The sequence below is a fragment of the Nestor notabilis genome, unplaced genomic scaffold (genome assembly GCF_000696875.1).
Source record: "Nestor notabilis isolate BGI_N333 unplaced genomic scaffold, ASM69687v1 scaffold786, whole genome shotgun sequence".
In the NCBI taxonomy this organism is placed as follows: domain Eukaryota; kingdom Metazoa; phylum Chordata; class Aves; order Psittaciformes; family Psittacidae; genus Nestor; species Nestor notabilis.
In genome coordinates this window covers 5,315-31,224 of record NW_009934011.1, presented here as the reverse complement: position 1 = coordinate 31,224, position 25,910 = coordinate 5,315, and the positions used below count along the sequence as shown (strand labels likewise).

The 25,910-nt window shown below is 37.2% G+C and overlaps 1 protein-coding gene across 1 annotated transcript in view; it reads right to left on the bottom strand.

Annotated features, from left to right (window-relative positions):
* Positions 1-25,486, bottom strand: part of NRAP (nebulin-related anchoring protein) — a 50,102-nt gene extending 24,616 nt beyond the window's left edge. Inside the window, exons 1-21 of the mRNA XM_010017118.1 lie at positions 25,415-25,486; positions 25,051-25,145; positions 24,251-24,338; positions 21,037-21,138; positions 20,386-20,490; positions 19,634-19,741; positions 18,706-18,810; positions 18,051-18,158; positions 16,455-16,559; positions 13,766-13,870; positions 11,882-11,998; positions 10,031-10,135; positions 9,031-9,138; positions 8,223-8,327; positions 7,224-7,322; positions 6,613-6,717; positions 4,960-5,067; positions 4,029-4,130; positions 3,373-3,570; positions 3,049-3,153; positions 668-766 (exon numbers count right to left, since the gene is read on the bottom strand). Coding sequence (XP_010015420.1) covers positions 668-766; positions 3,049-3,153; positions 3,373-3,570; positions 4,029-4,130; positions 4,960-5,067; positions 6,613-6,717; positions 7,224-7,322; positions 8,223-8,327; positions 9,031-9,138; positions 10,031-10,135; positions 11,882-11,998; positions 13,766-13,870; positions 16,455-16,559; positions 18,051-18,158; positions 18,706-18,810; positions 19,634-19,741; positions 20,386-20,490; positions 21,037-21,138; positions 24,251-24,338; positions 25,051-25,145; positions 25,415-25,486 — 2,244 coding nt within the window. The remainder of the gene's footprint in view (positions 1-667; positions 767-3,048; positions 3,154-3,372; positions 3,571-4,028; positions 4,131-4,959; positions 5,068-6,612; positions 6,718-7,223; positions 7,323-8,222; positions 8,328-9,030; positions 9,139-10,030; positions 10,136-11,881; positions 11,999-13,765; positions 13,871-16,454; positions 16,560-18,050; positions 18,159-18,705; positions 18,811-19,633; positions 19,742-20,385; positions 20,491-21,036; positions 21,139-24,250; positions 24,339-25,050; positions 25,146-25,414) is intronic.
* Between the last annotated feature and the right edge of the window lie 424 nt (positions 25,487-25,910).

Here is a 25,910-nt window from a genome sequence, read left to right as displayed (position 1 = left end):
AATTATAACATCAAAAAGTAAAGTACTTAGTAAAATAAGTAAAGTACTTTAACAGCCACAGCTGCAGAATGTGTTGTCTAACAAGGCTGATATAACTTCAGGCACTCTGACAGGGCCCTCAGTGGAGAGAAACACAGAGCCTGGGATGAATGTGTGTCAGTCCCTTTGCTAATGTCCACCTTGCTTTGAAGCACTGCCTGAGGATCAGCTAGGAATACTGTGATTCTCCTCCAGCTTCCTTCCTCACTTTTACTACCTCATGGACAACCAGTTCTCATGCAGATGACATTAATGCCTCAGGAATACTCAGGTATCCTCCCATGAATGCATTTCAGCCATACTTGAATCTAGCCCATCATCAAGATTGCCTTGTAGAGGCATCCCCAGCCTTTGACATCATTTCTGAGAAGCCTCACTTGTCTATTTTCATTCCCACTGGGGTTTGATTTTTGTTGTTGTTTTTCTAGTTCAGAGAATTCAATGAGAGAATTCATCAAGTAAACAAATAAAAAACCCTTGGAAATAAATCTCAAGAAATTTCATATTCAGAAAGGTTTCATGACTGGGTTCTCTTCCACCACCACCACCCCCCCAGTGTTTGTATCTCAGGAATGACCACATTATGAGGAAGTTACTTGCAAAGAGACAAATTCAGTCAAGGACTCACATCACTTTGCAGTTCCTGGCTTTTCTTGGCATGCTTGATCTGAGAACTGTCAGCCACACTGGTGAACTTCAGAGCATCAGCCTTCTGTCTGTACTTTTTCTGCATCAAATTACAGGAGGTTACACCAAAGTTTCTACAATATTTATCTTCCCCCAAAAATGTAGTGCTTTCAAAAAATACATGACTGATAGAGCCAAAAGTCCCCTGTAAATTCCCAAGGCAGTTTTAGCAAGGTATCAACAACATAAGCTTCCAAATACTACAAATACACTGCTAGTATTTCCAAGGTGAGGAGGGTAGTGCAAGAGTATGCCAAATGTATTGTTGCTAAACACTGCAAGCATGGATACTCTTTGGTGCCAGAGGTACTAGCTACATATCTTACAAGATCTAGTTGCACACCAACCAGTGAGTGTCTTTCAGAAACTGAATGTGACTTAAGCCAGGGGCCAAGACAGCTCTTAAGCTACACAATCAATATTACTATCTTATTTTCTTAAGTGAGACCTCTCAAGTGTAGCACATGTTATTCAAATCACTGAACATGTTACTGAGATACTTTTAAGTTACTAACATATTTCTAAATTCTAAATTAGAATGGGCAATTTCAGTGTCCTGAAGGTAACTCAAATTCAGAGTCTTGCCCACCACCTCCCAGCTCTTTCCGAAGAAGAGCTCAGTGTAGACACTAAAGTCAAGCCTTCCCGGGAGCAACAGCTGTGAGAGGACTCCACCAGGCTCAAGTCTTGGTTGTGGGGAAAAAACATGGTGCTTCATTCATCTTCTGGTACCAGTACTTATATAAAATTTATTTGAATGGACAAATTTTCATAGAGACTGTTTCTAGTTTGGTAAATAAGACTGTCCTTACTTTTTGTTTTATATCTGAAACACACCAAAGTGAACAGAAAACTTTCACAGACTTCATCAAACTTTGGATTAGACCTGTTTTGTATCAATGCCTCTGCCTCAGTCTTTTGCATCACTCATTAGGGAGCATGCTAAGCATCCCTCTCTATCTTTGAGACGGTCCAAGGAAATTCAGCAGCTTATTTCAAGACCACAGTATGATAGGGGAGACCAAGCATACTGCTTGTATACTTTAGTCAAATTCTTACTCTAACAGATCAACCATGAAGTGGGGCATTCCACCTAGGAAGGGTGTAAATGCATTTTTTCATTATCTGGCATTTCAGTAGAGAAATTCTTCTGTTTGAACTGATGGGTGAACAGATCAGTTTATGCTGTGTCTCTGCTAGGGGAACACAAAATAGAAGTTAAAAAAGCATGCAGCACTTCAAAGAGGTGCTCATCGCTTTATTTTAGGAACCTGGAAGGAAGGGAGGCAGATTAAAACCAGCATGTTTTGTCACATTGCATGGAACACAATGTAGTGACATTCTGCAAAGAAATGACAAAATGCCAGGCTCTGTATGGCAATAGAGATCTTTAAAATACTATCCACCAGCCTCCAGTTCAGGTGACTGTCAGCCACATCTTGGCCTTATGCAGCACTGGAATGAAAAGGCAGATCATTATGGATTAAATATTTGTGGAAGTGATTATTACCACAGCACACGACAGCAGCAGATGTCAGTCTATCCCTAGCAAGACAGTAGATCTGAAAGTAGCTGCTCTTCTTCTGTTTCTCAGATGTATTTTTTCCCCCTCGCAGAAGTAGTGAGAGGATGTCAGAGACCCAATGTATTAGAGAGTGTGATCTCCAGTAACTAACTGGCTTCTGTTCCTTCCCCCAGCACTAAGTGGAATTTTATCCTTCTTGTCAAACTTCCCCTAATGTATTCTTCTATCTGTCCTCTAGTTTTCCTAGCACTAGTGAGATGACTGAACCATAGCTAAGCAGCTGAGGAAGTGTACTTCCATAAGGTTAATGGCAGTGTAAAACCATGAATTAATCAAGTGAAAGCAATGAGAAGCAGCACAAGCTGAAGCTGCCAGTAAAGTCACATCCCTTATTTGCCAAAGAGCAAGGAAATTCCAAACGTGGCTAACAAACATCTAATTTTTCAACACTGTTCCTTAAAACTTTATGCACTTCATGTAGCATGTGCCATAGAAATTCTAACTCCTTCCAACACTGCTCTGCAAAATGGGCAGGTGAATGAAAAGAGGTGGAAGCATAATTATGGGCTCTTCTGCCTCACAAACTCAACACAATAATCATATAATGGGAAAACATATTTTTAACCTCTAATCCAGGATCTCCTAAACTGTCAAATAACTAAACAACACCCATCAGTTCTTCCATTTGTCAGGTTTTCAGTATTAGGAATTACTTACCTATTCCACATAATTTAGTGGAATGAGTGCATATAAACCTTGGAATAAACAACAGACAGAAGCCTGAGTACTTTTCTTACCTCACTGACCAAATCTCCTGCTTTTTTGGCTTGTTGTATATTAAGACTTCCTTCTGTGATACACCCAGCTCCTTTCATCCACATCAGATCTGCCCTATATCGAAGCTGTAGAGGAAAATGACACTTATTGGCATGTGGAACACAAGTAAATTTTTGCATGTGAACATTTGAACTCTTTCCAGTTTCAAAGGCATTGAAAAGACATATAAAATAAGTCATAGTGTAATCAAACAGCATCGTATGAAATGAGAATTAACATCAAACTTAAAAAGTCTGTAAACTCATGCTGCTTGTAACAGTTAAGCTGAGTATACATCATCTTACATCACTCTGGAGACCATAGGCCTTCTTTGCCCATTTTGTCTTTATGTCTTCTGGAACCACTGTGTATTCATGCAGCCTCTTTCTATAATCTAAGTCACTAGCAAGTTCCTGGGCCTTCTTAGCATGCCTCAGGTTTATCATATCCATAGGCAGATGGAAATGTGTCTTACTCTCCTCAAAATCTTTTTTGTAGGCAACCTAGAAATAGAAGAAATGAAAACAAGTTGTCTGTACCAGTGCATTGCAAAGTCAAAGCTATCTTAAATGTCTGCTCTTGTTCGGGTTCTATAAGGAATCCACAAAACAGATGGCGGAGTCTGGAGACATCTTCTCTATTACAGCATATATGACTTTTAAACATACTTTAATCTGCTTGAAAGTTTCAGGTAGAAGTGTTTATACTGGGGGTTTAATAGAATGTTATTTTCCTGCCCCAAAATAAGGACACCATCAGCCCAAAAATTCCTTATGAGAACAAAAATACTGTGCAATCATTACAGATCCACAGACAGAGGAAGGAAACCAACCTTTGTTTTGTTAAATGCTTCCAAGAATTTCTTATAGTGGAAGCAGTAACAGTGGTAGATTGCATATTGTTGCTGAAAGATTCATAATTAGGAATAACACCTTCTGACTAAGAGAAATAAATAATTTACCTCACTACTCATCTTGGCAACCTTTAGAGAGTGTAAAAGTCTTGAATCTTTGGCTCCAATTGCTTTTCCTTTTGTTTTTTCATATTCTTCTTTATATTTAATCTGTGAAAAAACTAGTTTAAGTTAAAGAACATTTTCAGTTACCCAAGAGATAATCAAGAGGTTTTTCACTTGCAGCTTGGATGGTCAAAATTTAGAAGGGCTTAGTCTGATTCTCATGTTGTCACTTCAGGTATCCCAATGGTGCAAGGTTGGTAATCATTTATGTTGTCTTTAACCTCATTCTTTAAGTGTCACTCCTATGAGGTACATATGCTTATAAACTGATTAGCTAAATTATCTGGCTCTTAATCAAAAGAGAAGGAATTAATCATGTTAAAAAACAGCAAGGTGTTAAAGATTTTATTTTCTTAATGAGGTGGGATTTTGGAATCACTGTCATCGCTGAACACTTCCTACTTGCAAGAAAAGTTTCTTCCTTTTTTTGCCTCTCCGCAGGCTAAGAATCATGAGGTAAGTTGTTGAAAAGAGTTTGTTTGGAAATTGTTCTAGATACATGTGTTTATGTCAAGGAAGCAAACTAAAGAAATATTCATTCCCTTTGCATGATAACAATATGGATGATTACAATATTTTATTGTAATACAAAGTGGATGATAACAATATTTTTGAGGCTATAAACAATTCAAAACACTGAGTTTAATAATGGGGTTTTTTTGCTTCCTTCTGTACATTTGTATTTAGAAAAAGTAATTTTCAGAGTGAAGCAGAGTCTGAGAAAGTTTCCAACTGTTCACCAGCCATTGAGAAAGATGGACAGCCAAATGCAGGACATGACATAAAAATCCAGATGAAGTGAGCTAAACTCTAGTTGCCTGTTCTATAGCAACTTACATAAAGAATAATTCCTAGGTAATTAAATACAACATACATCACTGGCAAGATCCCTTGAAGCTTTGGCAGCAAGTAGAGGCAGAGAATCAAGTTTCATTTCAAAGCCCTGGCCCTTACTCTTCTCCCAGCCTTCTTTGTATTTAATCTGAGAAAGGAAAGACAGCAACATGTCACTAAGACATAAACACACATGATCTTCAAACATGAAAATTACTAGGAGCAAAACAGAAGCGTAACTATGCTCAGTTCTGAAACTGGAACCTTCTTAAATCACAGTTCATTACCATTTTGAGCTAATTAATTGTTGAGGATTGAGTGAAGAACTTTATACTTGGAGTTTACTTTAAACCCCAGAACATGCACCAATAGCTCTCAATTTTAAACAGGCATAGGTGAGAGAAGGTTTTCCAAAAGTGCCTGTGGTTATGTCTACATGTACAAATAGTGTAGATCAACAGGAGGTGATAAATAGGGCTGTTGTCTCAGAATCAGACATCACACTACTCATTGCAGGATTTTTCTTCCCCCACCAACAGACTAGAACTAGTCAGGTCCCATGCACGGAATGCCTATTTGTAGCTGCAGTTCTTTATGTAAGGTGCTTTATGTAAGGTGCAATCTTTCAGTTTGGCTGCATTCAGAAGGAAGCCAGCTCATGTGCTGTGAGAAAACCACACAATGTGAAGTAAAGCTCAGTGTAACCTTACGATCAGCAAACTTGCTTCAAAAGCGTGCTCATGAGCCACACTATATCACAAATGTAGATGAAATACATGAGAATCACATGCTTAACTTCTGAAAGTTAATATTAGTACTAGTTATTTAAGCTCTTTTTCAAGGTTCCACTTGAAATTCCATTAGAGCAGGACCAAGTATGCCCTCATGCATACTATACATGCATTTAATGAAGTATCCGGGAAGTCTGGATTTGGCTTTTCAAATTTTACTAGTATCTAACAATGAGCATGCATCCCAGCACGTTATAGCCACAAAAAGTGTTGCTCCACAAGACTACTAATGCAACTCAATTAAAACTTAGGGGAAAAACACAAGGTATGAATACTCCAGGAAAAACCTACAGTAATGCCAACTCACAACCATGAAAAATTACGAAACTGGTTCAAAAATAACAGTCACATCAATAATAAGTCTGGAGGTTTTGCACTTATTTGTCTTGTTGAGCTTTTTTCCCTCCAAAACTATCTACAACAGTGGAGGCCTGAAAAAAAATACTTTAAAAATTAAATAGAATTTAAACTTTTCCTGGAAGTTCTTGATTTTAATACCCAGGTGCTTAAGTAAATCAATACATATTGTCAGGAATTCTGAATGGCAGCAACAGTGGGCTTGATCCAAGTTCACTGAAGTCACCGTGTTTCTTTCCATTGACTTCAATAAGCTTTAAGTTATCACAACTATGCAAATGTTGCTTCTTCATACAAATACCACCTGATTTACCAAACCAAGTCAAATCATCTGAAAAGGTCTAGTAGTTTCACTGTACTTGAGATGGCATCCCTAACCTATATCAGAATATCCGTATCAGAATACCTATACCATATTTCGTGCTGTTTAGTAAAGACCAATGATAAATGTGAAATGCTTCCAGAAATACTGTCATCATCTCTATATTCATTTCTGTCTATTAACAGCATCATGAGTACCAACACTTCCACACCATGTGGCTTACCTCACTGTATAACTCAGCATTTGCTTTTGCTTTGACTAACTGAGGCACATCCTGAGGCAGAGTGTAGTTTGTTTTTGTCTTCTCATACTCGGCTCGGTAGTTCAGCTGCCACATATTGAAAAAGTCAACAACAAAGTTATTTTTAACTCACTCACAATATGACTGTTAAATTGATTAACTGCTATTGAATTTCAGGCTATTAGTGCCATATGTTATAGATAGGTATGGCTGACAATATATGAGGGCAATAAGGCAATTATAACTTTTACCTAGGTACTGGGAAGTAGAACAGTTATTCTATAAATAGAATAGTTACTTATTATTGATAAGTAGAAAATATATTATCAGAAAACATGCATTATAAATACACAGAAGAAAAATCCCTGACAAAGCATATGAATAGGAACATTAAAAATGGAGGAAAACATTACATCTACTGGTATGCTTGCCACATTTTTGGAAAGGATTTAACTCAGTTTTTATCCTTGTTTTGATTGTAAATCTGCAGATGAACTACCAAGAATAAAAACACTTAAGTGCTACAAGTGCTATGAAATAAAATTATCTTATAATTGTAACAAATAATGGTGGTTAATGATGACAGAACTTACATCACTGAGCTGCTGTGCATTTATCTTGGCTTGAGCAATTTGTGGAGTGCTGGCAACAGAGCTGTACTTCAGCTTTTCTATGCTTTGCCTGTAGTTTACCTAATTTAAGATTAAACAAAAAGATTTAATAAGGGAAGAAGTGTCCAGACTAGAAAATGAGAGAATGAGTAGACAAAGTTTTATTAGCTAATATTCTGGATAAATTATGACTCAAATCATAATAAATTGAGGTGAGGAAAATGCCAGGATCTCTTGGATGATGTGTGAGTTAATGCTCTAAAAATTTCCCAGTCTGAGATTACAGTTTGTATGAAAATGAACTTCACTTATAAGCCCTCTTGTTCAAACCCACAAATTCTTAAAAAGTTGCAGTTTCAGCTAGTCCTCAAAAGCATTCCTATAAAACTGATATTCTTAACCATCACTTAGACTATTTTTATCTCTATCAGGCTGTAGAGCTCATTTAACCACAGCACTACACAAATTTCTTCATGTTGTTCCATCAGTAACTCAACCCCAAGCACAGAGGGCACCTCTCTCACACAGATCACAGGTATAAGGAAGGTTATGTGACCAATTAGTTCCGCTTTGTTTGTGATCAATTAGTTCCCCTTCAAAGGGAAACACCTGTTTTCAGGGAATTCACAAAGGATGAGAAGCCTATTTAAGTCTCCACATCCTTTCAGTGCTTGATGCTGTGGTTGAAGCTGCTCCAGGATGGTGAGATGTTCTGCAGCACAAACTAGGGATAGGGCAGAGCTCACTTATTTCACATCACTGTACAACCTGTGCTGAACTGAAGCCAATGACAGGAGGTGGCAGCACTTTCTATTCCTCTGAGCCCTCTTGACTCCCTGCACCTTTTTTGCTTTAACTTTGTTATCTCTAGCTGTCTGCTCCCATGATCAAATCACCATTTGACACATGCAGCCTATCACAAGCTCTCCTACAGGGACAGGATAAGCCATGCAAGTCATAGGGAAAAAAAATACTATTTACATCTTTCAAAGGGACCAACTTCCTTGTTGTCTGATACGAAGGAGTGAGAGTAGCTGGGTAATTGTAGTCAACACCGTCATGTTTGTAATCAGATTTATAGGCTATCTGAAACACAGGGAGAACAAAAAAAAAAAAACTTTTTTTTTTTTTAAGCTGTCATTTGTTTGAATAATTATCAGTCAAGAGGAAAGGAGAAACAATAATATTAATATTAAATGCAGAAAACAAAGTAAGTTCAATGTCATGAGTGACAAAGAAAATGAAATTATTTGCATAGTTTAGCCACTAATTGATTCTTTTTCAGCTCCTCAATTAATCCAATGCCAACAGTGGGAGCATTAACTTAACTTCCACCTATGACACATTTCTTTTATCTTTCTGCTTAGTTCTCAAGCTTCTTACAGATTTGTAAATAATGTACTTGAAGGAATGGTATGTAATGAAATAGCTTCTTGACTAACCCAGTAAATTAAATTGGAATCCAGAAATCTTCATTAGAGATCGTTTTTTCAGCAGAGGTCTGACCCTGGGGGTGGTGGCAAGTAACCTTCAGTGTTCTACTGATGTCAAAGAAAACTGAAAGAGCTCAGTATGTTGCCAGATAACTGAATTTGCTTATTTTAACTTCTTACACACAGTGAGCTATAAATCAGTACAAAAAGGTTTCCACAATTTCTCCTTTTCTCAACATATCTATCTTTTAGATACCCAATACAATATGATCTAAAGTTTTTTATCAACTTAATTCTGGAAAAAACTTTAAGATAAGAAAGCAACAGCCATACAAGTGTGATTAAAAAAGACTTACATTGCTTGCCAAGCTGCCAACCTTCATGGCATGTAGCATTCGCTTGTCCATCCCGATACCCACATAATGACCTTTCATCTGGTTCTGGTAGGTTTCTTTGTATTTAAGCTGTGCACAAAAAAGGCAAAAAGCCCTCTAATATATTTAATTTTTTCAATATGTTTCCAGTTTCCATATGTTGCAGCAGTGAGACAAACTATTACAGCTGTGGCCCAGTAGTGTTGCACCACTACAGAAACTCATGAGTCCAGAACAACCTCAGCACTTTAATAACTCTGTGAGTTTCCTGTTTTACAAGATGTCACTTACATGTTCTTCATATCACCTGGATGCCACATAAAGGTGATACCTGCACATTCTGTTGCTGCATATTTTTTTAATCAGAAACAGATATTAGAATGAAGTTGCAGGGAAGCATTATTTGTACATTAACAAATTAAATTATAATCATCTACCAAAACTAGACTGTTCTGGTGCAGCTTTCACAAAGCCCAGAGTAGGGTATTTGACTAGATAAACCATTCTCATGCATGTGGCAAAAGATTTACTCCTACTGGATATCAGAGAATGGTAGCAAGCAGTGTAAAACAAAATTATACTTCATCATGTGTGATAATTATTACTATTGATTACTTTCACACAGTAAACATGTTCCTCTCTGACATGAACTCTGGTAAAGTATTTTCTGCTTTCCTTTCCAGTCAGGAAATGGATATGCAAAATTAAATAAGTAATAATTACAACAGATAACAGTAACAATTGACAGCTACTTGTCTAGATTAGCAGTCCATTGTAAGCAACTTCTCTTCCATATTTCATAAACCTGTATAAAATGAGCCCCAGTTATCTATCAGGATACACTAGGATAGGTGCTGTACAGATATGGGTTAAAATCAGTTATAACCAAATGCCCAGCACATCTGAAGCAAACACACAGATGACTTGAAATTCCAGCAGCTACCAGGTTAAGAAAGCCACATGTGAAGTACTGGAAACTTACATCACTAGTGAATTTTGAGATCTTGCTCACATTCTTGAATTGTGGAGTATCACAGTAGTTCATGCTGTAGCCTCTGTTGTTTTCAAGATCCTTCTTATACTCCACCTTAGTGACAAAAATGTACAAGAGATAGATACAGTAAAACCTTAACATGCTCTGTCAAGTTCCTACACATACTTTTTATTAGCCAGACCCACTGTTCAGACACGGCTTTAATCAGATGACATATGACGAAAATCAATATGATTTTCATATACTCAGTTCTTGCTTCATAGGCAAAAGGAATACAACCAATTTCATCCATTTGGACCTCAGCAAAGTGTATGAGACAGTGCCATGAGGAAAATCATTAACAAAAACAAGGATCTATGAAGGAATTTTATGGTGAGTGTGGAGCAAATGAAAGCAAAAAAAGCAATGGGTGTTTTCCACCATGAAGGATTGACCAGGGAGAAGCTTACCAGCAGAATTCTTCAGAGTAAGTTTAAATACAGAACTGGTTTAATATTTTCATTAAGTACCTTACTCTGAAGTAGGAATGTTGAGGGTGATATTAAAAGGAGTGGTAATGGAAATGGGACTAAATTCAGCGATGTAGAAGTTAATATATGTAGGGAGGAATCATAAAAAAATCAGCTATAAGAGCTCATCACCTGGAAAGGCTAAGAAAGAGAAAACTGTTCATATGTAGGCTGACCACAGAAAGAGGGTAAGATGACAGAGTAACACAGCCATCAAAAAGGTAAATGTAGACCAAGGCTGGAGCAAGAAGAGATTTTTGAGCAGGCACTGGGAAGTGCGTGTGCCATGTACCAGAATCCAGCAAGAAATTATGTACTCTTACAGTCATTCCTGTTTAAGGAACGTGCACTCAGCCTGTAGTGGCTGCAATGCAAGACTGTGAGAGATGAGAATAATTTGGCTTGCTTAGTCTAGGAAAACAAAAGGCAGAGAGAAGAAAATTATATCCTTTTGTAAACATCTCAGAAAAGCAACCATGCGGGGAGAAGAACTTTTAAACTAAAGGGCAATGTTGGCACAAAGCACAGTAGTAATAAAGTGGACAGGAATAAATGCAGGCTAGAAATTAGAAGAAGAGGATTATACGATACTGTGTCGAAACAGCAGGAGCCAGGAATCATTGGCCCAGGAGGCCCCTTCCAGTCCTACTTCCAGGGGTTTTTCATTATTGAAGGTTTTATACTTTGACATCTCAAGAGTATAAGTTTTTAAACTGCCATGGGGAAATTTCTAGAAACTCACATTTATTAATATCTTTATAGCTGATATGACACTATAAATAAATTAATAATTCAGAATCTACTGAGAATTCCCTAGCAATCTTCTCTTGCCAAGCAGAAGAAGAATTCATTAGCAGTAACTCACAGTCTTTCACATGATGGAAGAAAACAGAAACCTGCGTTAACAGAATGGTACAAATTTTGGCTGAGTTGGCATTACTTCCTAATTATCAGTAGAACCTTCTTTGAAATGCTCTAAAGTATCCTAACAGACCCAAGTTATCCTAAAGCATTTATGATTATAGCTTCACATGACATTAAGAGCACAATTCAGGTTGGGGTTTTTTTAGATTTATGTTCTTAATGTGGCCAGAATTAGGGTTACTCTTCTGGGGTTAGTTTCCCATACTTCCATACAGATCATTGGAAGTGTCAGAGAACAGCATGTGAACATCTGCTCTTGCACCTTTCTTTCCCATTACTGAGATACCTACAGATCATGTATGTTACATGCAGGGCAATAAGAACAATATCTGTAGTCCTTACCCATCAGACACAAATGTTTGTATGAGCTGCATTAACTTGTTAACAGATTGATCGAACCCCTTACCTCACTGACAAGCTTGTTAACACTCTGGGCTTGCTTAAGGGCCAAGTTATCTTCAGCTGTTAGGGAGTGAAAGTGAGCTGCACCTTTCATCTTGGAAAGATCTTTCTTGTATTTTATCTAAAAAAAAAAGTAGGAAAAATTATAAAATAGATGTCTACCTTTTCACCACTGCTATTTAGACTGGCTTCATGAGGCAGGATAAGATCTCTCCTATTCTTACTTTGATAAGCAAATTGAAATTGCTAAGTTGAAACACTGCAAGCTGTTCCTGAAATAAATCACATACAAAGTCCCAGCCCCAACAATTCCTGTCAAGACACTTCACTAGACAGCAATTCTTAAAATCCACTTTTTACATAGATTGAACAGCTCTAGTGTTCATAGCTTGAACAGATAACTAGCAGATTCTTCGCCAGTGACTGTCTGGAGTTTGTGTGCTCTTCTATTACTGCAGTTCATTCTCAGCACTTTATTTTTAGGCTTCTAGTCAGAGAATTCCAGACAGTCATCAAGTTAATTAACTTTTTTAAAAGCTGTATCTTTTTGCTTGTATAGTATTTTTAAGGGAATGATAGTTCTCTGCCAAACCAAGATTGAAATAAGGGATCTGTTAATTTCATATAGACATCAGATTATTGACTTAAATTGGGCTCAGATGGGTGAAGAGAGGTGATACTAATATCAGACTTTTGCCAAACTTTGTCCAGCTAAACCCCCATTGGGAATATATTTCAGTATTTCCTGCGTACAATGAGATGCTTATGTTTTTCATCTTATGTTACAGCTTCAAAAAACAGATTCACAATGTACAAAACAAGTCATTTTAAATGTGCTGAAGTGCAAAGTGTTTGGGTTTTTTATTTCACAAGTCTGCACACAGTTTCACAGGCTTTAAAGATAGGAAGAAGCTTGATAATTACTCTAGTGTGCAAATGTTACTGCAAATTAATAAGGGAAGTACTGACCATTAGCATTTTGAAAACCTATGAAACTTCCACCTGAATGTGGAGAGGTTAAATATTTCATGTTTAAACAGGGGATCACTGAGTTTGTTATCAGGATCGCTCACAGAAGGTTTCAGGTTTTTCACATTCTCAGTCATAAGCTCATGTAACAAGAATATGACTGATCCTTTCACTCTATTTACTGCTAGTGCCTAGTCCAAGCTAGTAGAAGCTGAAAGACTCAACAGAAAACAGCCTGAGCCCATCAGCTCAGATAGCCCCATGGGGGATTGGTGTCCACACTATAAAGGTTGTAACTAGCAGGAACCCTTCACAGCAGCCACAGGAAACAGCCTCTCCAAATAGGACTGAGGATCTTTAATCAATGGCCTGCATGCAAGAATCACACACCACCACCTTCCTTGCCAATTCTTTAGCTTACCACCTAAACCTGAAAATCCCCAGCCCAGAAATAGGCTCAGTCTTGTGAAGTGACAGTGACATATTCTATGGTTTCTTTTCCTCCATATGACTTGTTTTGTGCTAGAGGCATGATACATCAAAATATCAAAACCAGTTCAGCTCATTCATCCTCCATTTATTCACTACTGGGAATACCACAGTAGTCCACAGGATGATTAAGGCAGTTGAAGGTTTCATTAATAATACAGGTGCAGATTTGCCAGGAGGGTTAACCTAACAGTAGGAATCCCCATTAGTTGCTACATCCATCTCCTGCCTCATGCAAGTTGGAGCTGTGTCCTCTTGTATTAATGGATATTATTAATCCCTTGAGCCACCCTGCTCCCAGCAATGCAGTGAAATGTCATTGTTGTTTACTTCTCAAGTGTAATTTTAGCATTCTCCTTCCAGGCACTGCTCTGACAAACTGCTGGTTTTAATTGTTTATGAATTGTATTGATTCAGGTTTCATACTTACATCACTTGCCAATTCATTTGCTTTCTTGGCATTTTGATAAGCTGGAGTGATCATAGCAGGAAAGCTGCCTTTCCCTCTGCGCTCTTCAAACTCATCCATATAATCCTGAAGAAAATTCAGAGTGTTTACTGATCATTCATGAGCAGGTGGGATCATGGGTGATATCACAAACCCCATAGTCATTGTTAGCAGGAAAGTTCATTGCTTCATTTTTCTTATTCTTTTTTATTAAAAAGAAAAATAGATCACCCATTAGATTAACTGGGCCTGCAAAATTACTTGTAGCAATTAGCTGTGGTTAAGATAGCATTCACGTATACAGTAATACACATCCTTCTAATCTCACCTCAGTTCTTACAGAGATGATATCTGCTAGCCCTTCTCTTTATCAATACATGTTTTCTTATAAAACTATAAATGTATCTGGGGGTTTGAACAGCCAGGAAATTTGCTTAAACTTTCCAAGTTTAGCATAGGGTCAGCCTTTCGTTGTGATGTGACAGAAGTCTCTTGATCTCTCCATTGCCATATCTCACATCATAACTGATCAAAACCACTATTCCTCTAGTGTGGTGATATATTTTGAAGAAGGATTCATTAATGAAGCAGAAATATCTAGATATTAAAGTGGGAGCAAAACACCTTAGGGAACAAAATCACAAAATTCCATTTGCTTAATTAAAAAAAAACCAATTGTTGCAGAATTAATATTCTTAAATCCATCTATAGATAATTTTAAGATTGACAATTTGAAAAGCCTTTAGATAATTTAATAACAAAATATTGGAGCTTTTTTAAAAATGGTAATACCCAATGACCACCCCAAAGCTTTCTATGGCAAGATCTGGGGAGAATATGGCAAGTATACAAAGAATTAAGTTAGAGTGTAATGTGTCTTCTCTGAAGTATTTTGTAAATCCTTTCTAGTAAAGAGCCAGTTTAAATGAAAAAAAGAATGTGTGGCATACCAAGAATGTAATGGAGAGCACTAAAGATAGGAAGGACTATAGATATTTGGGCTATCTCTCTCATGACTTTTTAAATGCAAGAAAACCCACTGTAGGTCATTTTACGTACCATTAATGTTACACAGTAAGACAAGTCATGTATTGTGAACAATATAATGTAACTACAGTTATCACATCTAAATTATTCCATAAACAGGCAGAGAAAATAAAAGAATAGCTGTCACTAATCAGCTGAGTTAGTTTCCTAAAATGCCATTCATGAGTCTGAATTCTTCAGAGCAGCTTGCATTTTTCTTCTTTCTCAGATACATTTTCATACACCATTTCTAATATTGCTCATATCACAAAACAGTATTTTCAAAGTTCTAAATAATTAATTTTAGCCACTTCTAAGATTTTAAAACATGAACAAAACAGGTGCTCAGCACACAGGAATTTTATGGTACAGTTCCTTAAATTGTCTCATGTTATACGTATATCGATATGATGTACCCCCATGATCTTGACAGTTAGAAGTCTAATCCCTTTACCCATGTTAAGTCATGCTTCACTCAGAAAGATCCATTAATTTCAGTGGCTCTATTTTATTTGAATAAAAATACCGAAATTCAATCTATGCAGATTAAAACTCAAATTAAATTTGAAGTCTGCGACTGAAGTTTCAAAGATACTTTCAAAGAAAAAGAACCCTTAAATTAATTCTAAAGATAGAAGCATTCTAACGCTGGAAAATGCAATTAGTGCTTTTTCAAATTCTTTTTATTTGTTTATTCTTACTACAACTTATAGTAGTTCAAAAGACAGAGACTAATTGAAGACTTCATTGCTACATATTCCAAACTCACATTCCTCAATGACGGTTTGATTTTCACAGATTAGAAGATATAGGTTTGGACAGAAGTGGAGAAATGTAAAATGCCAAATGTCTTAGGAAAATATAGTCCCTTTTCCTTCATTTCTCCGAAGTACGTGGGTCTCATGAGGAGCTATGATGGAAAACTTAAGACTAACCATACAGTTTTGTTTCTACAAAACCACTATTCAATTCCTTTCAAAATCCCTTCAGCTGTATTCAGTTCTATTTAGCTGTGCTATTTCCCTAATTTAATTGAATGCATTTTGGGAGACCACAAAAATAATGTAATTCCCTTAAAAATGAAACAAAAGCAAAACAAATGCCACAGACCAAAACAGAACTAAAGCCTAATTGGTTCCACATATACAGAACTACAACTTGTCAAGCATACAAGACTATTTGTGTAGATGATCTGAAAACTAAGAGGATGTCCATGACCTTCAGTGCTACTCTCATATATTTATTGCTGCAAAGTTTCTAAGATTTCTAAAACCCTTGCAGGGAAAAGATGCTCATCTATCTACTAACTTGCTACCATTTCATAGACCTTTCATTTTTATTCCTAACTGCATTTACATTTTCTTTGTCATGGAATGGGTAAGGCTTACCTTTTGGAATGACCCTGCCATAAGGATCATGCAGTGACAGTGTATGCACCCTGCAGTCTCATCTTGTAAAACCCAATGTCAAATACATTACACATTCACAGAATGGTACTGTTGCACACCATGTTTTCCTTTGAGACCGTACATTCTTATACAGAAAAGCAAAGTGAAAATAGGTCTCACTGTAGTTTCTCAAGTCTTCAGCAATTGGCCATAGTAATGATCAACATCAGCATGGGTATCTCTCAGATGTTGCATACCTGACCATATTGATCTACGTGTTCTCTTGCAACAGTAGCATCTGTTCCAGCTGTATGGGTGGCTTTTCCTTTGATCTCTTTTTCATATCTTTGATGATACTTTACCTAAAAGGAAAAAAGAAAAGGAAATGAGTTTACTCTCGTACACAAATGCTGCATAATAAATAATAATCAACCACATGTGCAGTAAAGGATCATCAAAATTCCCATTGCCACCAATCTTCAGAAGTCAAATATGCCACTTGAAGACATAAAACCAAAAATAGTGGTGTACTTTTCAGTAATAGACTAGGAACATGGGACTTGCCATTTCAACCCAAACCATTAGCTCAGTGTGTTCAGTATCACCTGCTTGTAGCTAATCCCTGATGCTCCAGCAGGTTGAAATAAAATAGAACTGATTGTAATGTAAATCACAGTTACCACAGAGCACTTTTTTTTACCGAAGGGTCATCTGAATGCCATTAATAACTGGGCTTGTTTTTGAAAGATTCTGATCTCCCCCGTGATCATGAGAATTTTAGGCAATCAACCTTCAAATTTAGACCAAGATTTGTACTACCTCTGCTGAAGTCAAAATAATGCCTGTAACCTGATGCTGCCCTTTAATCACCATGTGTGTTTGCTGACACAAATGAGGGGTTTTCCACAGATCAAAGGCAAACAAAAACATTTAAGTATTTTAGAGTCAGTTGCATTTGCCTTCAAAATTACAGATCTCCTCTTATTTTCCTCAATGACTCTTCATAATGTTTTAAATTCACCTCTATTGAGTTAGCACAATATGTTATCTTCTACAGTAAAAAGAGCTTTCCTTTCAGTCTCCAATGACAAAATACAATTAACTGTACATTTGACGACCTTTTACAATGCTTTTTAAAGCATATAGGGATGTTGTAGTTTTGCTATGTTTGGAGAGGAACAGAAAGCCAATAAAGATCAGAACAGCAAGGAGTTAAAAATCCCCACAAGCAGTAAGGAGAGAAAATGAGTGGAATAGAAAGCTATGTTTTATAAATCTATACCTATGTCACATGTATGCATGTGTGTGTGTATATATATATTCAAAAAGCTAGTTTCTTGCATTCATAAAAGCCTAATCCAGCAACAGCACAAAAGAAGGAATAGAAGAATGAACCGCAAGGATCCACTGGGAGCATGGAAAGTCATGGCAAAGCAGAGCTCTGCAAACACAACTCTCCCCTGATACAAGATAGCCCAGAAATATTGTGGCTGTGTAAATCAGAGCTGCACTTTAGCCCCTCTAACTCATACTGAGTTGGGCAGAATGAAATCAAAGACCTCCATCTAACACTGCCTTTCTTCTCAGTTGTATGCAATAGGAGGCAGGGTAAAGGGGACACTTTTACCCACAAAAATCCAGTGTTGATTCACAAATAAAATGCTTCTTTGTGCTCAAAACTCAAATTTGTCCCTGAAAAGATAATCACTTGAAAATCTATGCATGAAGTTCCCTGTTAGCATAACTCCACAATGCTCATGGAATTTCTTTCTGCTGATAAGTATTTTAATACAAAATTTGTGTGACAATTTATTCTTTTCTTCCCCGAAAGAGACTTTGCTTTGGACACTTACATCACTGGCTAATTCATTTGCTCTCTTGGCTATTTGATAAGCTGGAGTGATCATAGCAGGAAAGCTGCCTTTTCCTTTACGTTCTTCAAAGTCTTCTGTGTATTTCAACTGTAAAAATTCAAGACAGTTCAGGAGCTGTTAGATCAAATGTATCTTGATTGCACACATAATCAATTCTTAAAGTTGCAAAGTCAAGCATTTGATGGCTGTCATCTGCCAAAAGGAAGATGAACCATGAAGTCTGAATCTTTACAATGTAGTCTTTAACGATATGACTGTGTATCTTCTGCAGGATCTCTGTGTCTCATTCAGACTATAGGATGGATCACAGCTGTTTAAAGAAAATCTGAAGCTGCCTGCAAGATGCCTGCTTTATTTATATTAGAGTCAGGCAGCTTCCATTACTTTGCATAGCACCCAGTTGCTGGGTATAGAACAGGCTAGTTCTCTGCCTTCAGTTCTGACAGCCAGCGAGTCCCTAGAATTGAATAACAGCTTTTAAATTGGAAGTATTAAATACTTAAAGGTAAAATGAGTTTGCCTTTAAAATATTTATATTTTACTTTTCTTTAGGGGTATATTTTTAAGTGATTTATAAACGTCCCAAGAGACACTTGAGAGTCAAACCCAGGTCAATCTATTTTGTTTCACTTACATCACTTGAAAGCTGTCCTGCAACCTTGGCATGTAGTATATCTGGAGTGTCTACAACAGAGGTGAACTTCGAAACTCTCTCTTCATGTCCCCGCTTATATTCTACCTGAGGGAGCAAACATATAGAATACATATTACAAACAATAAGTATTTTCTATCAGAAGGCTTCAAGAGAAAACGAGCAACAACAATCTGACACTTCACACTGTACAGTCAAGCTATCGCTATATTTAAGGCTCTATTTTCTTGAAGTGAATGCCAGAAGCAGACAAAAATGGAACCAGATAATAAAATTTTCAAGTGATACTAGATTTATGTGAGCCATACATTTGATTAAAATATCATGAGAATAGTCATTAATGCACCATCTAAGATGATACTGCAATGACAATGCAGACAGTGTTTGAAGAAAACAATGCAATACTTTAAAATCACTTCTACGGGATTTATTTTTACTTGATCTTTTTCAGTTGAATTGTTACTTTTCTAAATAAGCAATTTTCTGCGCATATATTTGAAGTAGCTTGTGCATGAATTCAATTCAGTATTACAGGTACTGAACTTCAAATATTAAAGTGAAAAAAGTCAGAGGAAAATAACGAGATTAATAAAGCCATAAAGTGAAAATAAAGGAGGTAATGAATTAAATAAACATTTTAGAGTGATTCACAATCACAAGCACAGCAAAAGTTGCTACATCTTTCGGGAAGTACGTATAATATATGTCATTGGTGTTACATGATTGTCTGCCCAAAGCCAAGTAGCTTGTTAACCCTGTTTCTTGCATCAATGTTAAAGTTTTCTCACTTTGTAGAATTAACAGTGCAACAAATACTCATCATAGAATCTACTGTCTGAAGTTAATGGCCTAAACCGAGGATTCTCCAAATTTGGAAGTCTAAAATAGGATTAAAACACCTGTGACTTACATTACTGCTTAGTTGGGTGGCTCTCTTAGCAACCTGATAACCTGGAGTGATCATAGCGGGAAAGCTGCCTTTGCCTCTCCGTGGCTCATATTCCTCTGTATATTGAAACTAGAAAATGAACATTTTTTGTTTAGCTGTTACAGAAAACCCACTGTAGTTCAGTATGATTCCTCTTTTAACGCCTGCTTTCTAAAAATAGGTATCACTTTATTTAAAAGTAAACAAATTAGAGAACTTCTGCCTTGTAAGTTTGTTAGGTAGAAATATTTCCTACATACAACAGAAAACATTCCCCAGTCATAACAATTATCTACTGCTAATTGGCTCTGTTGACTGAATTACTAACCCACTGTATGGGCATAGACGATCAGTCATAATTCAGAAGTTATTTTCATCATTCATAGAAATACAGTCAATGAAAGGTCTACTCTATGGAAAATAATATGTTTCCATCATGAGTTCTGCTCTACTGATGGAACAGCACTGCCTGCTAGATCAGGTCACCTCAGATATTATTGTTAGTAGTTGAACTGCTTCTCACTTACACAAATATTTAAATGAATGATTTCCAGGATGGGCAATAGTGCCATTATGTGACTTTAATCACTTACATGGCTAAATATTGACAAAAGTGAAAATGTCAGCCTCTCCTTTGGTAACATCTTACAAAAGATTGGCTTTGGTGCACTGGTAGGTCTTCAGAATACGACAGACCATGAAAACAAAGCTTTTCCAAACATCACCCCGCTTACATCACTCAGATTCTTCTGTGTCTGTGTTATTTGGACCATGTCAGGATCTGGGATGGTTCCCGAGTACCATGATTTTCCTTCCTCATAGGCAGCATAGTAAGCATTCTACAAAACAAAAATTAAATAACTCTCAATCTTTACCTTTGTTTTCATACACAAACAGCTAATCTGACAGAATAAAACAAACCACACACAGTGCTGTGGAAGTGACATTTACTCTGTGCAGACATACAGTGCAAGACCTACACTCCACATACCTTCAAAATGCCAGGGTAGAAATTGTATAACAAGAACTGCCATCAAGATATCAGGATCTAGGATCCTGGAGTTAAGACTCAAACAGCTCCCCCTGGGAATCTTATTGCTTGTTAGGGAAGTCTCAGTGGCAGTAGAAAGACACACCGAGTATGGCTGTACATGCAGTAGTCCAAATTGCTAACTATATAGATACACTATTCCTTCCTCATCTTCTGATTCTTTCACCCTAAGCTATAACTGAGCTATACTGCCTTGAAAAGTTTAGACAAATCAGAAGCACTGGCTTTTTTAGCATTGAAATCCTATGAGTGAAACTCAAAAATCAAGACTGCCAGGGCTGATCCTTGGTCTCCTGCAGGCTAGTGGCTTGGAGACTTGAGGGATATTTCTTACCTGGGTGGCCAGTTGTTGGGCTTTATAGACAGCTTCAATTTCTCTGGATCTTACATCCCATTGAAAGACTGATTTGAATTCTTCCCCTTCTCGATATTTTGTCTAAAAAGAAAAAAAAAAAAAAAAAAAAAGACTTGGTATTAGTAGTTTGTTAGTAGTGACTACCATACACCCCTCCTAGGAGAACAAGAAGAAGGGAGACAAACAAGGTTAACAGTCTCTTAGTCCACAGTGATATGGAGTCTGCATGAAATGCAGCAACAAAAGGAAATGAACGCAAGACAAAACAACAAAACCAGTGCAATTCCCACCATAACAAATTTACTTCACTACCTCCTAGTTTTTACTGCACCTTTAAACAGTCTAAAGGAAGGTTACTTCCAAAACACCTCAGACCCTACTCCATAACCCTTCTTGTCTATCACACACTGACACCATCAAACAGGCAGCTGTGGGGCAAATCAGCTCAGGGAATTAGTAAATAGGCTTTTGCTGTGTTACCTTTCAGCAATGTCAGTTCCTTCATTTGCCTCACTGCAAGAACCTCCAACACCAGCAGAAGAGAAGCAAAGGAACAATGTGACTGCACAGAACTAATTTGCTGGGTGGCAGTATCAACACCAGCTCAGTTTAAGATCATTTACTCCAGTCACAATGTTTACCTATGTCTGTGTGTTCAATCTCCAGCTGCTGCAGAGCAGCCTCTGTGCCAACTACTAATTTCACCCTGAAGACACATTAATATACAACATTAATGCAGAAACCAAGGGACTATGACAAGCACACCTGATCAACCAAACTTCCACAGCCCACAAGAAAATACGAACCATCTTCTGAGAGCGTGAAAAATTCTCCATCTTTTCCAGCTTCTCCCTCTTTAGATCAACACCACTTACATCCTGCTTATATACAAAAAGGCCACATAGCCTGTAGCTCTGTGTCATACAAAGACTACATAAGCACTTCCTCCATGCCACCCATTCTTGGGAAATGAGTTTTCACAGAAGAGAAGACGGCATTTAGCCCTAAAGTCAAAACTCTAATCCACACCCAGCTTCTAACTACGATTCCTACCATTATTGGAGCTGCACATCTGTAAAAGAGCAGTATATTACACTTGAAATCTGGCATGAAATTCTGAAAGAATACTTCGGTCTTTAGATAATACTTCTGGGGGAAATTATCTATGAGGATTGAAATCCCTAAGAAATTTTAAGCAGAATATATCAATGCAGCATTACATGAAAGAACTATTACCCAGTGGGCAATATTCTACTCTCTTATTTCCCTGCACAGTGTCCACAAAGTATCATGACTGTGTAAATGTAAATGACTACTATATTTAGTCCTGGGTCATCGTTTTCCTACTGCTACTTTTATCATGACAGCATACAGAAATCCAACTGAAATTACATCTCTGTTATACAACTCACTCTACAGATGCAAATAATAGCAGTCCCTGTCTTGAAGAGTGCAAAATCTAAACTGACTGGACAGAAAAATCATTGAGCATGTGTAACATTATTCCCATTTTTAAATGAAGTACAGAGGTACAGAGAGATGAATCTGCTCACATTTGTCTGCTCACATAGAAATTCTGTGTAGAGGGAGTGAGCTGAATTTTTATCTCTGCATTCAAGTCAGTGACTCCACATAAGGCTTAGGTGAGAACATCATGTTAGGATTGAAGAAACATGTTACATTTTCTGCATAAGGAATAATACAACCAAAACAAAACCCACCAAAACTACAGTAGCAATTGAAACCTTTTCCCAAGTTAGGATAATTTTACACATTTGCCAATGAAAAAGTTTTCCTGCACTCAGAATTTCTACAGAAATAATTCCTTTAAGTAAGTACTGCAGAATCAGCTTCTTTACTACCCTTAGCAATTCTATCTCTGGAGCAGAACCTCATTATGTGATTGAAAAGGACAGAAGGTGCTTTAGGTGTAAAAAACAAGGGAAAGTGATCTTTGAGCTATAATTTGTCTGGCGTGTATATTCACATGCACTGGAAGTATCAGAGTCTCATATCACCGCCTAAAACCAGAAATAGAACCTGAAGTAATCTCAGACTCATTCCTGACCAGATCTGTCACACATGGTTTAAAGTAAGTGTGATAGTCACTGCTGAAATAGTTGCTGCCCATGATATTGCAAAATATGATGCATAAGAATACAAGAACAAAAGAAGGTGGAGTCTGATAAAGGCTATTAGTGTACCTCAAGTTTGTGCAGCTAATAGAGAACATCAGAATGAATTCAGTATGCTGTAATCTAAGAAATGTAACTTTCCTCTTTTGTTTTAATGATGGCTAATCATATCAAAACACATTGGTTTGCTTACTAAATATAGTGATGCAATTAATAGTACTATTAAAGTATAAAAAGACTGACATTCAAGAAACTAATATTACATATAGAAATGAGATAGCGATCGATTATTGGCTGTTTCTGTATTTCTCATTCCATGGGATTCTTAGAAATGCAAGTTTGAAACAAATTTAACCGGAGGAAAACCATGCAAGGCAGAAAAGAATGGCATCTGAACAGAAAGAAGACTTTGAGCACCCCTAGAGGTCTGCCGGGCCACAGCAGCCTTTGAGAGGACACATGCGGTTGAAAGTACTGGGAAAGCTGCTCCATCCTGAACTCCTTAACAAAACATTTTCAGTAGAACCATGCAAAGCTCCCTGGACTTGTGTGTTTTCTTGTCTCAAGTTTGCCAGAAACACTTGACAAACTATTTAGGAGAACTTCTGCTTACGTCCCACTGAGAGAGGATTTATTTTTTGTTTCATGCCCTGATAATCAGTTTCAGAAGAGATCCTAAAGCAAGTGGGTCATTCTTGTTTCCAATGGCAGTGTAAACCCCCCTGATTTAGTTACTGAGTTTACATTTAGTTAATTGGTTTACATAGCTCTGGGCAGTTTATGTGAACAATGCTTCCGTGCAGATTATCAGATATGGCAGGTGAGAAACTGCTATCCATTTTCCTTTCTGAAAGTAGAAGCAAATTCAGACCTAACCTTTCTTTCTTATGAGTGAATGCATGTATAAACATGATTCAAACCCGGGTTGAGATCTTACTGCTCTAAAAGAACACAGGAGGGTAAGTAAAGAATACATGTTTCTATGTCTGAAACAAGACAGAAATGTGATACCAAAATGTAAAACAAAGCTAAATACACTTGGCCCTCAAGCTTCTTACCTCTCTTACCACTTCCGACAGTTTCTTGGCATTCATATTTATTGGTGATTCAAATACACTCGTGAACGCATTGTTTTTTGGATTGTGCCTAAAGAAGGAAAGTGGAAAAAGAGCTCAGGAATGTACCAGACAGCCCACCGGAAAGGTTCTCTTTGAGCACTCAAGAACACAATACCAGCCTCCACCCCTCTATACATAACTTTCCCCTCACTCACACATACATCTCAGATTACAGCCAAGTTATTACTGTATGGAGTAGGTGCCTAGAGCAAAATTAATTTTAATGATCGTCATACCAATGCTGTGATTCTAATAACAAAAGAGAATAATAGAATAAAAAACAACTGTCACCTCTCCTTTTTTCTGCTGACAAATTTGACAGGAATTGATCATTATAAAATAAAAACTTCCTAGAACAAACCAACTCCAAAATCTGCATTTTTTTATACATTTTCCTGATGAGAGCTCAACCCTGTTAACTCTTAACCGCTGCTTTGGAAAGCACTGAATGTTATGGTTGGGTATATTTTCTTCCCACAATACTGACATGGAATTTAATTTAGTATCTTTTAACACACTGGACAAACAAAAAAGCTTTCTATCCAGTAACAAGAGCTTCCCATCATTTGTGATTCACATAAATCCAAAGATATGCACAAAGGCACTAAGAAGACATAATTTCACATCACACATGGGACCAAGCTGAGTCCAAATGGCAATCTTCTATTACATTAAAATGTAATAGAAGGTTGGCATTTAAAACCTTTGCTTTAAAAAAAGGGAAAAGAAAACACACTTACGCTTGACAGTAAGGCTTTTTCTCATGGCTAACAAAGTTGTTTACTGTTAACATCATCTTGCATATTTCGCAGTGAAAACAGGCTTTGTGCCATGTCTGGAAATACCACAAAACAGAAACGTCAAACAGACATGATTTGTATTTCATTATTATTATTATTATTATGAGTTTTAAATCTCAGTATTGATCCTTAACATTCATTTAATGAATTTGAAGAACTCTTCTTCAAATACATGCCTATTATTAACTCAGTTCTGAACCCAGTTATGAGTAAAGAACTTTTAAAACCAAGAGATTTGCACTGTGTTAAAAGTGCCAATCTGTGCATTTATTATAGTCCAAAATAATAAAGAAAGAGAACTGACCTGATCTATACAGTTAATCTTCTCAGCAGGGTAAACCCCATAGCCACATCTAGCACACGGCTGCACATTCATCTTGAAATCCACAGAGTGAAAAATATATAGGTTTATACAAAAGGTTCAAAGAGTATGAAAGTGACTTTTTGGCCTGTGCAAAGCACACTCTAGACACTCCAGTCAGGGCCTTTTGCTGTGGTCAATGGCTCCCATTAAAGCTCTGAATTGAAGTCTGTTGCTCCGTTTGCTGACCTTCTGTTTCAAAGTCAGCTGCAGGCTGGCTTTTAAAGCTGCCCGTTAGTAAAAGCGAGTAAGAGCGGTTATTTTGGCAACTGTGTCAGTGCGTAAGGGAGGGTAGCAGGATCTTTCTCTAAATAGAAGAATGAACTCACAGAAACGAATCACGTCCATGTGAACGTTAGAGTCTGATCATTTAGTATTTCAGTTTTGCTGTAAAGCCCATTGTCATAAGCCCCGGATGAAGAGAAAGGTATATACAGCA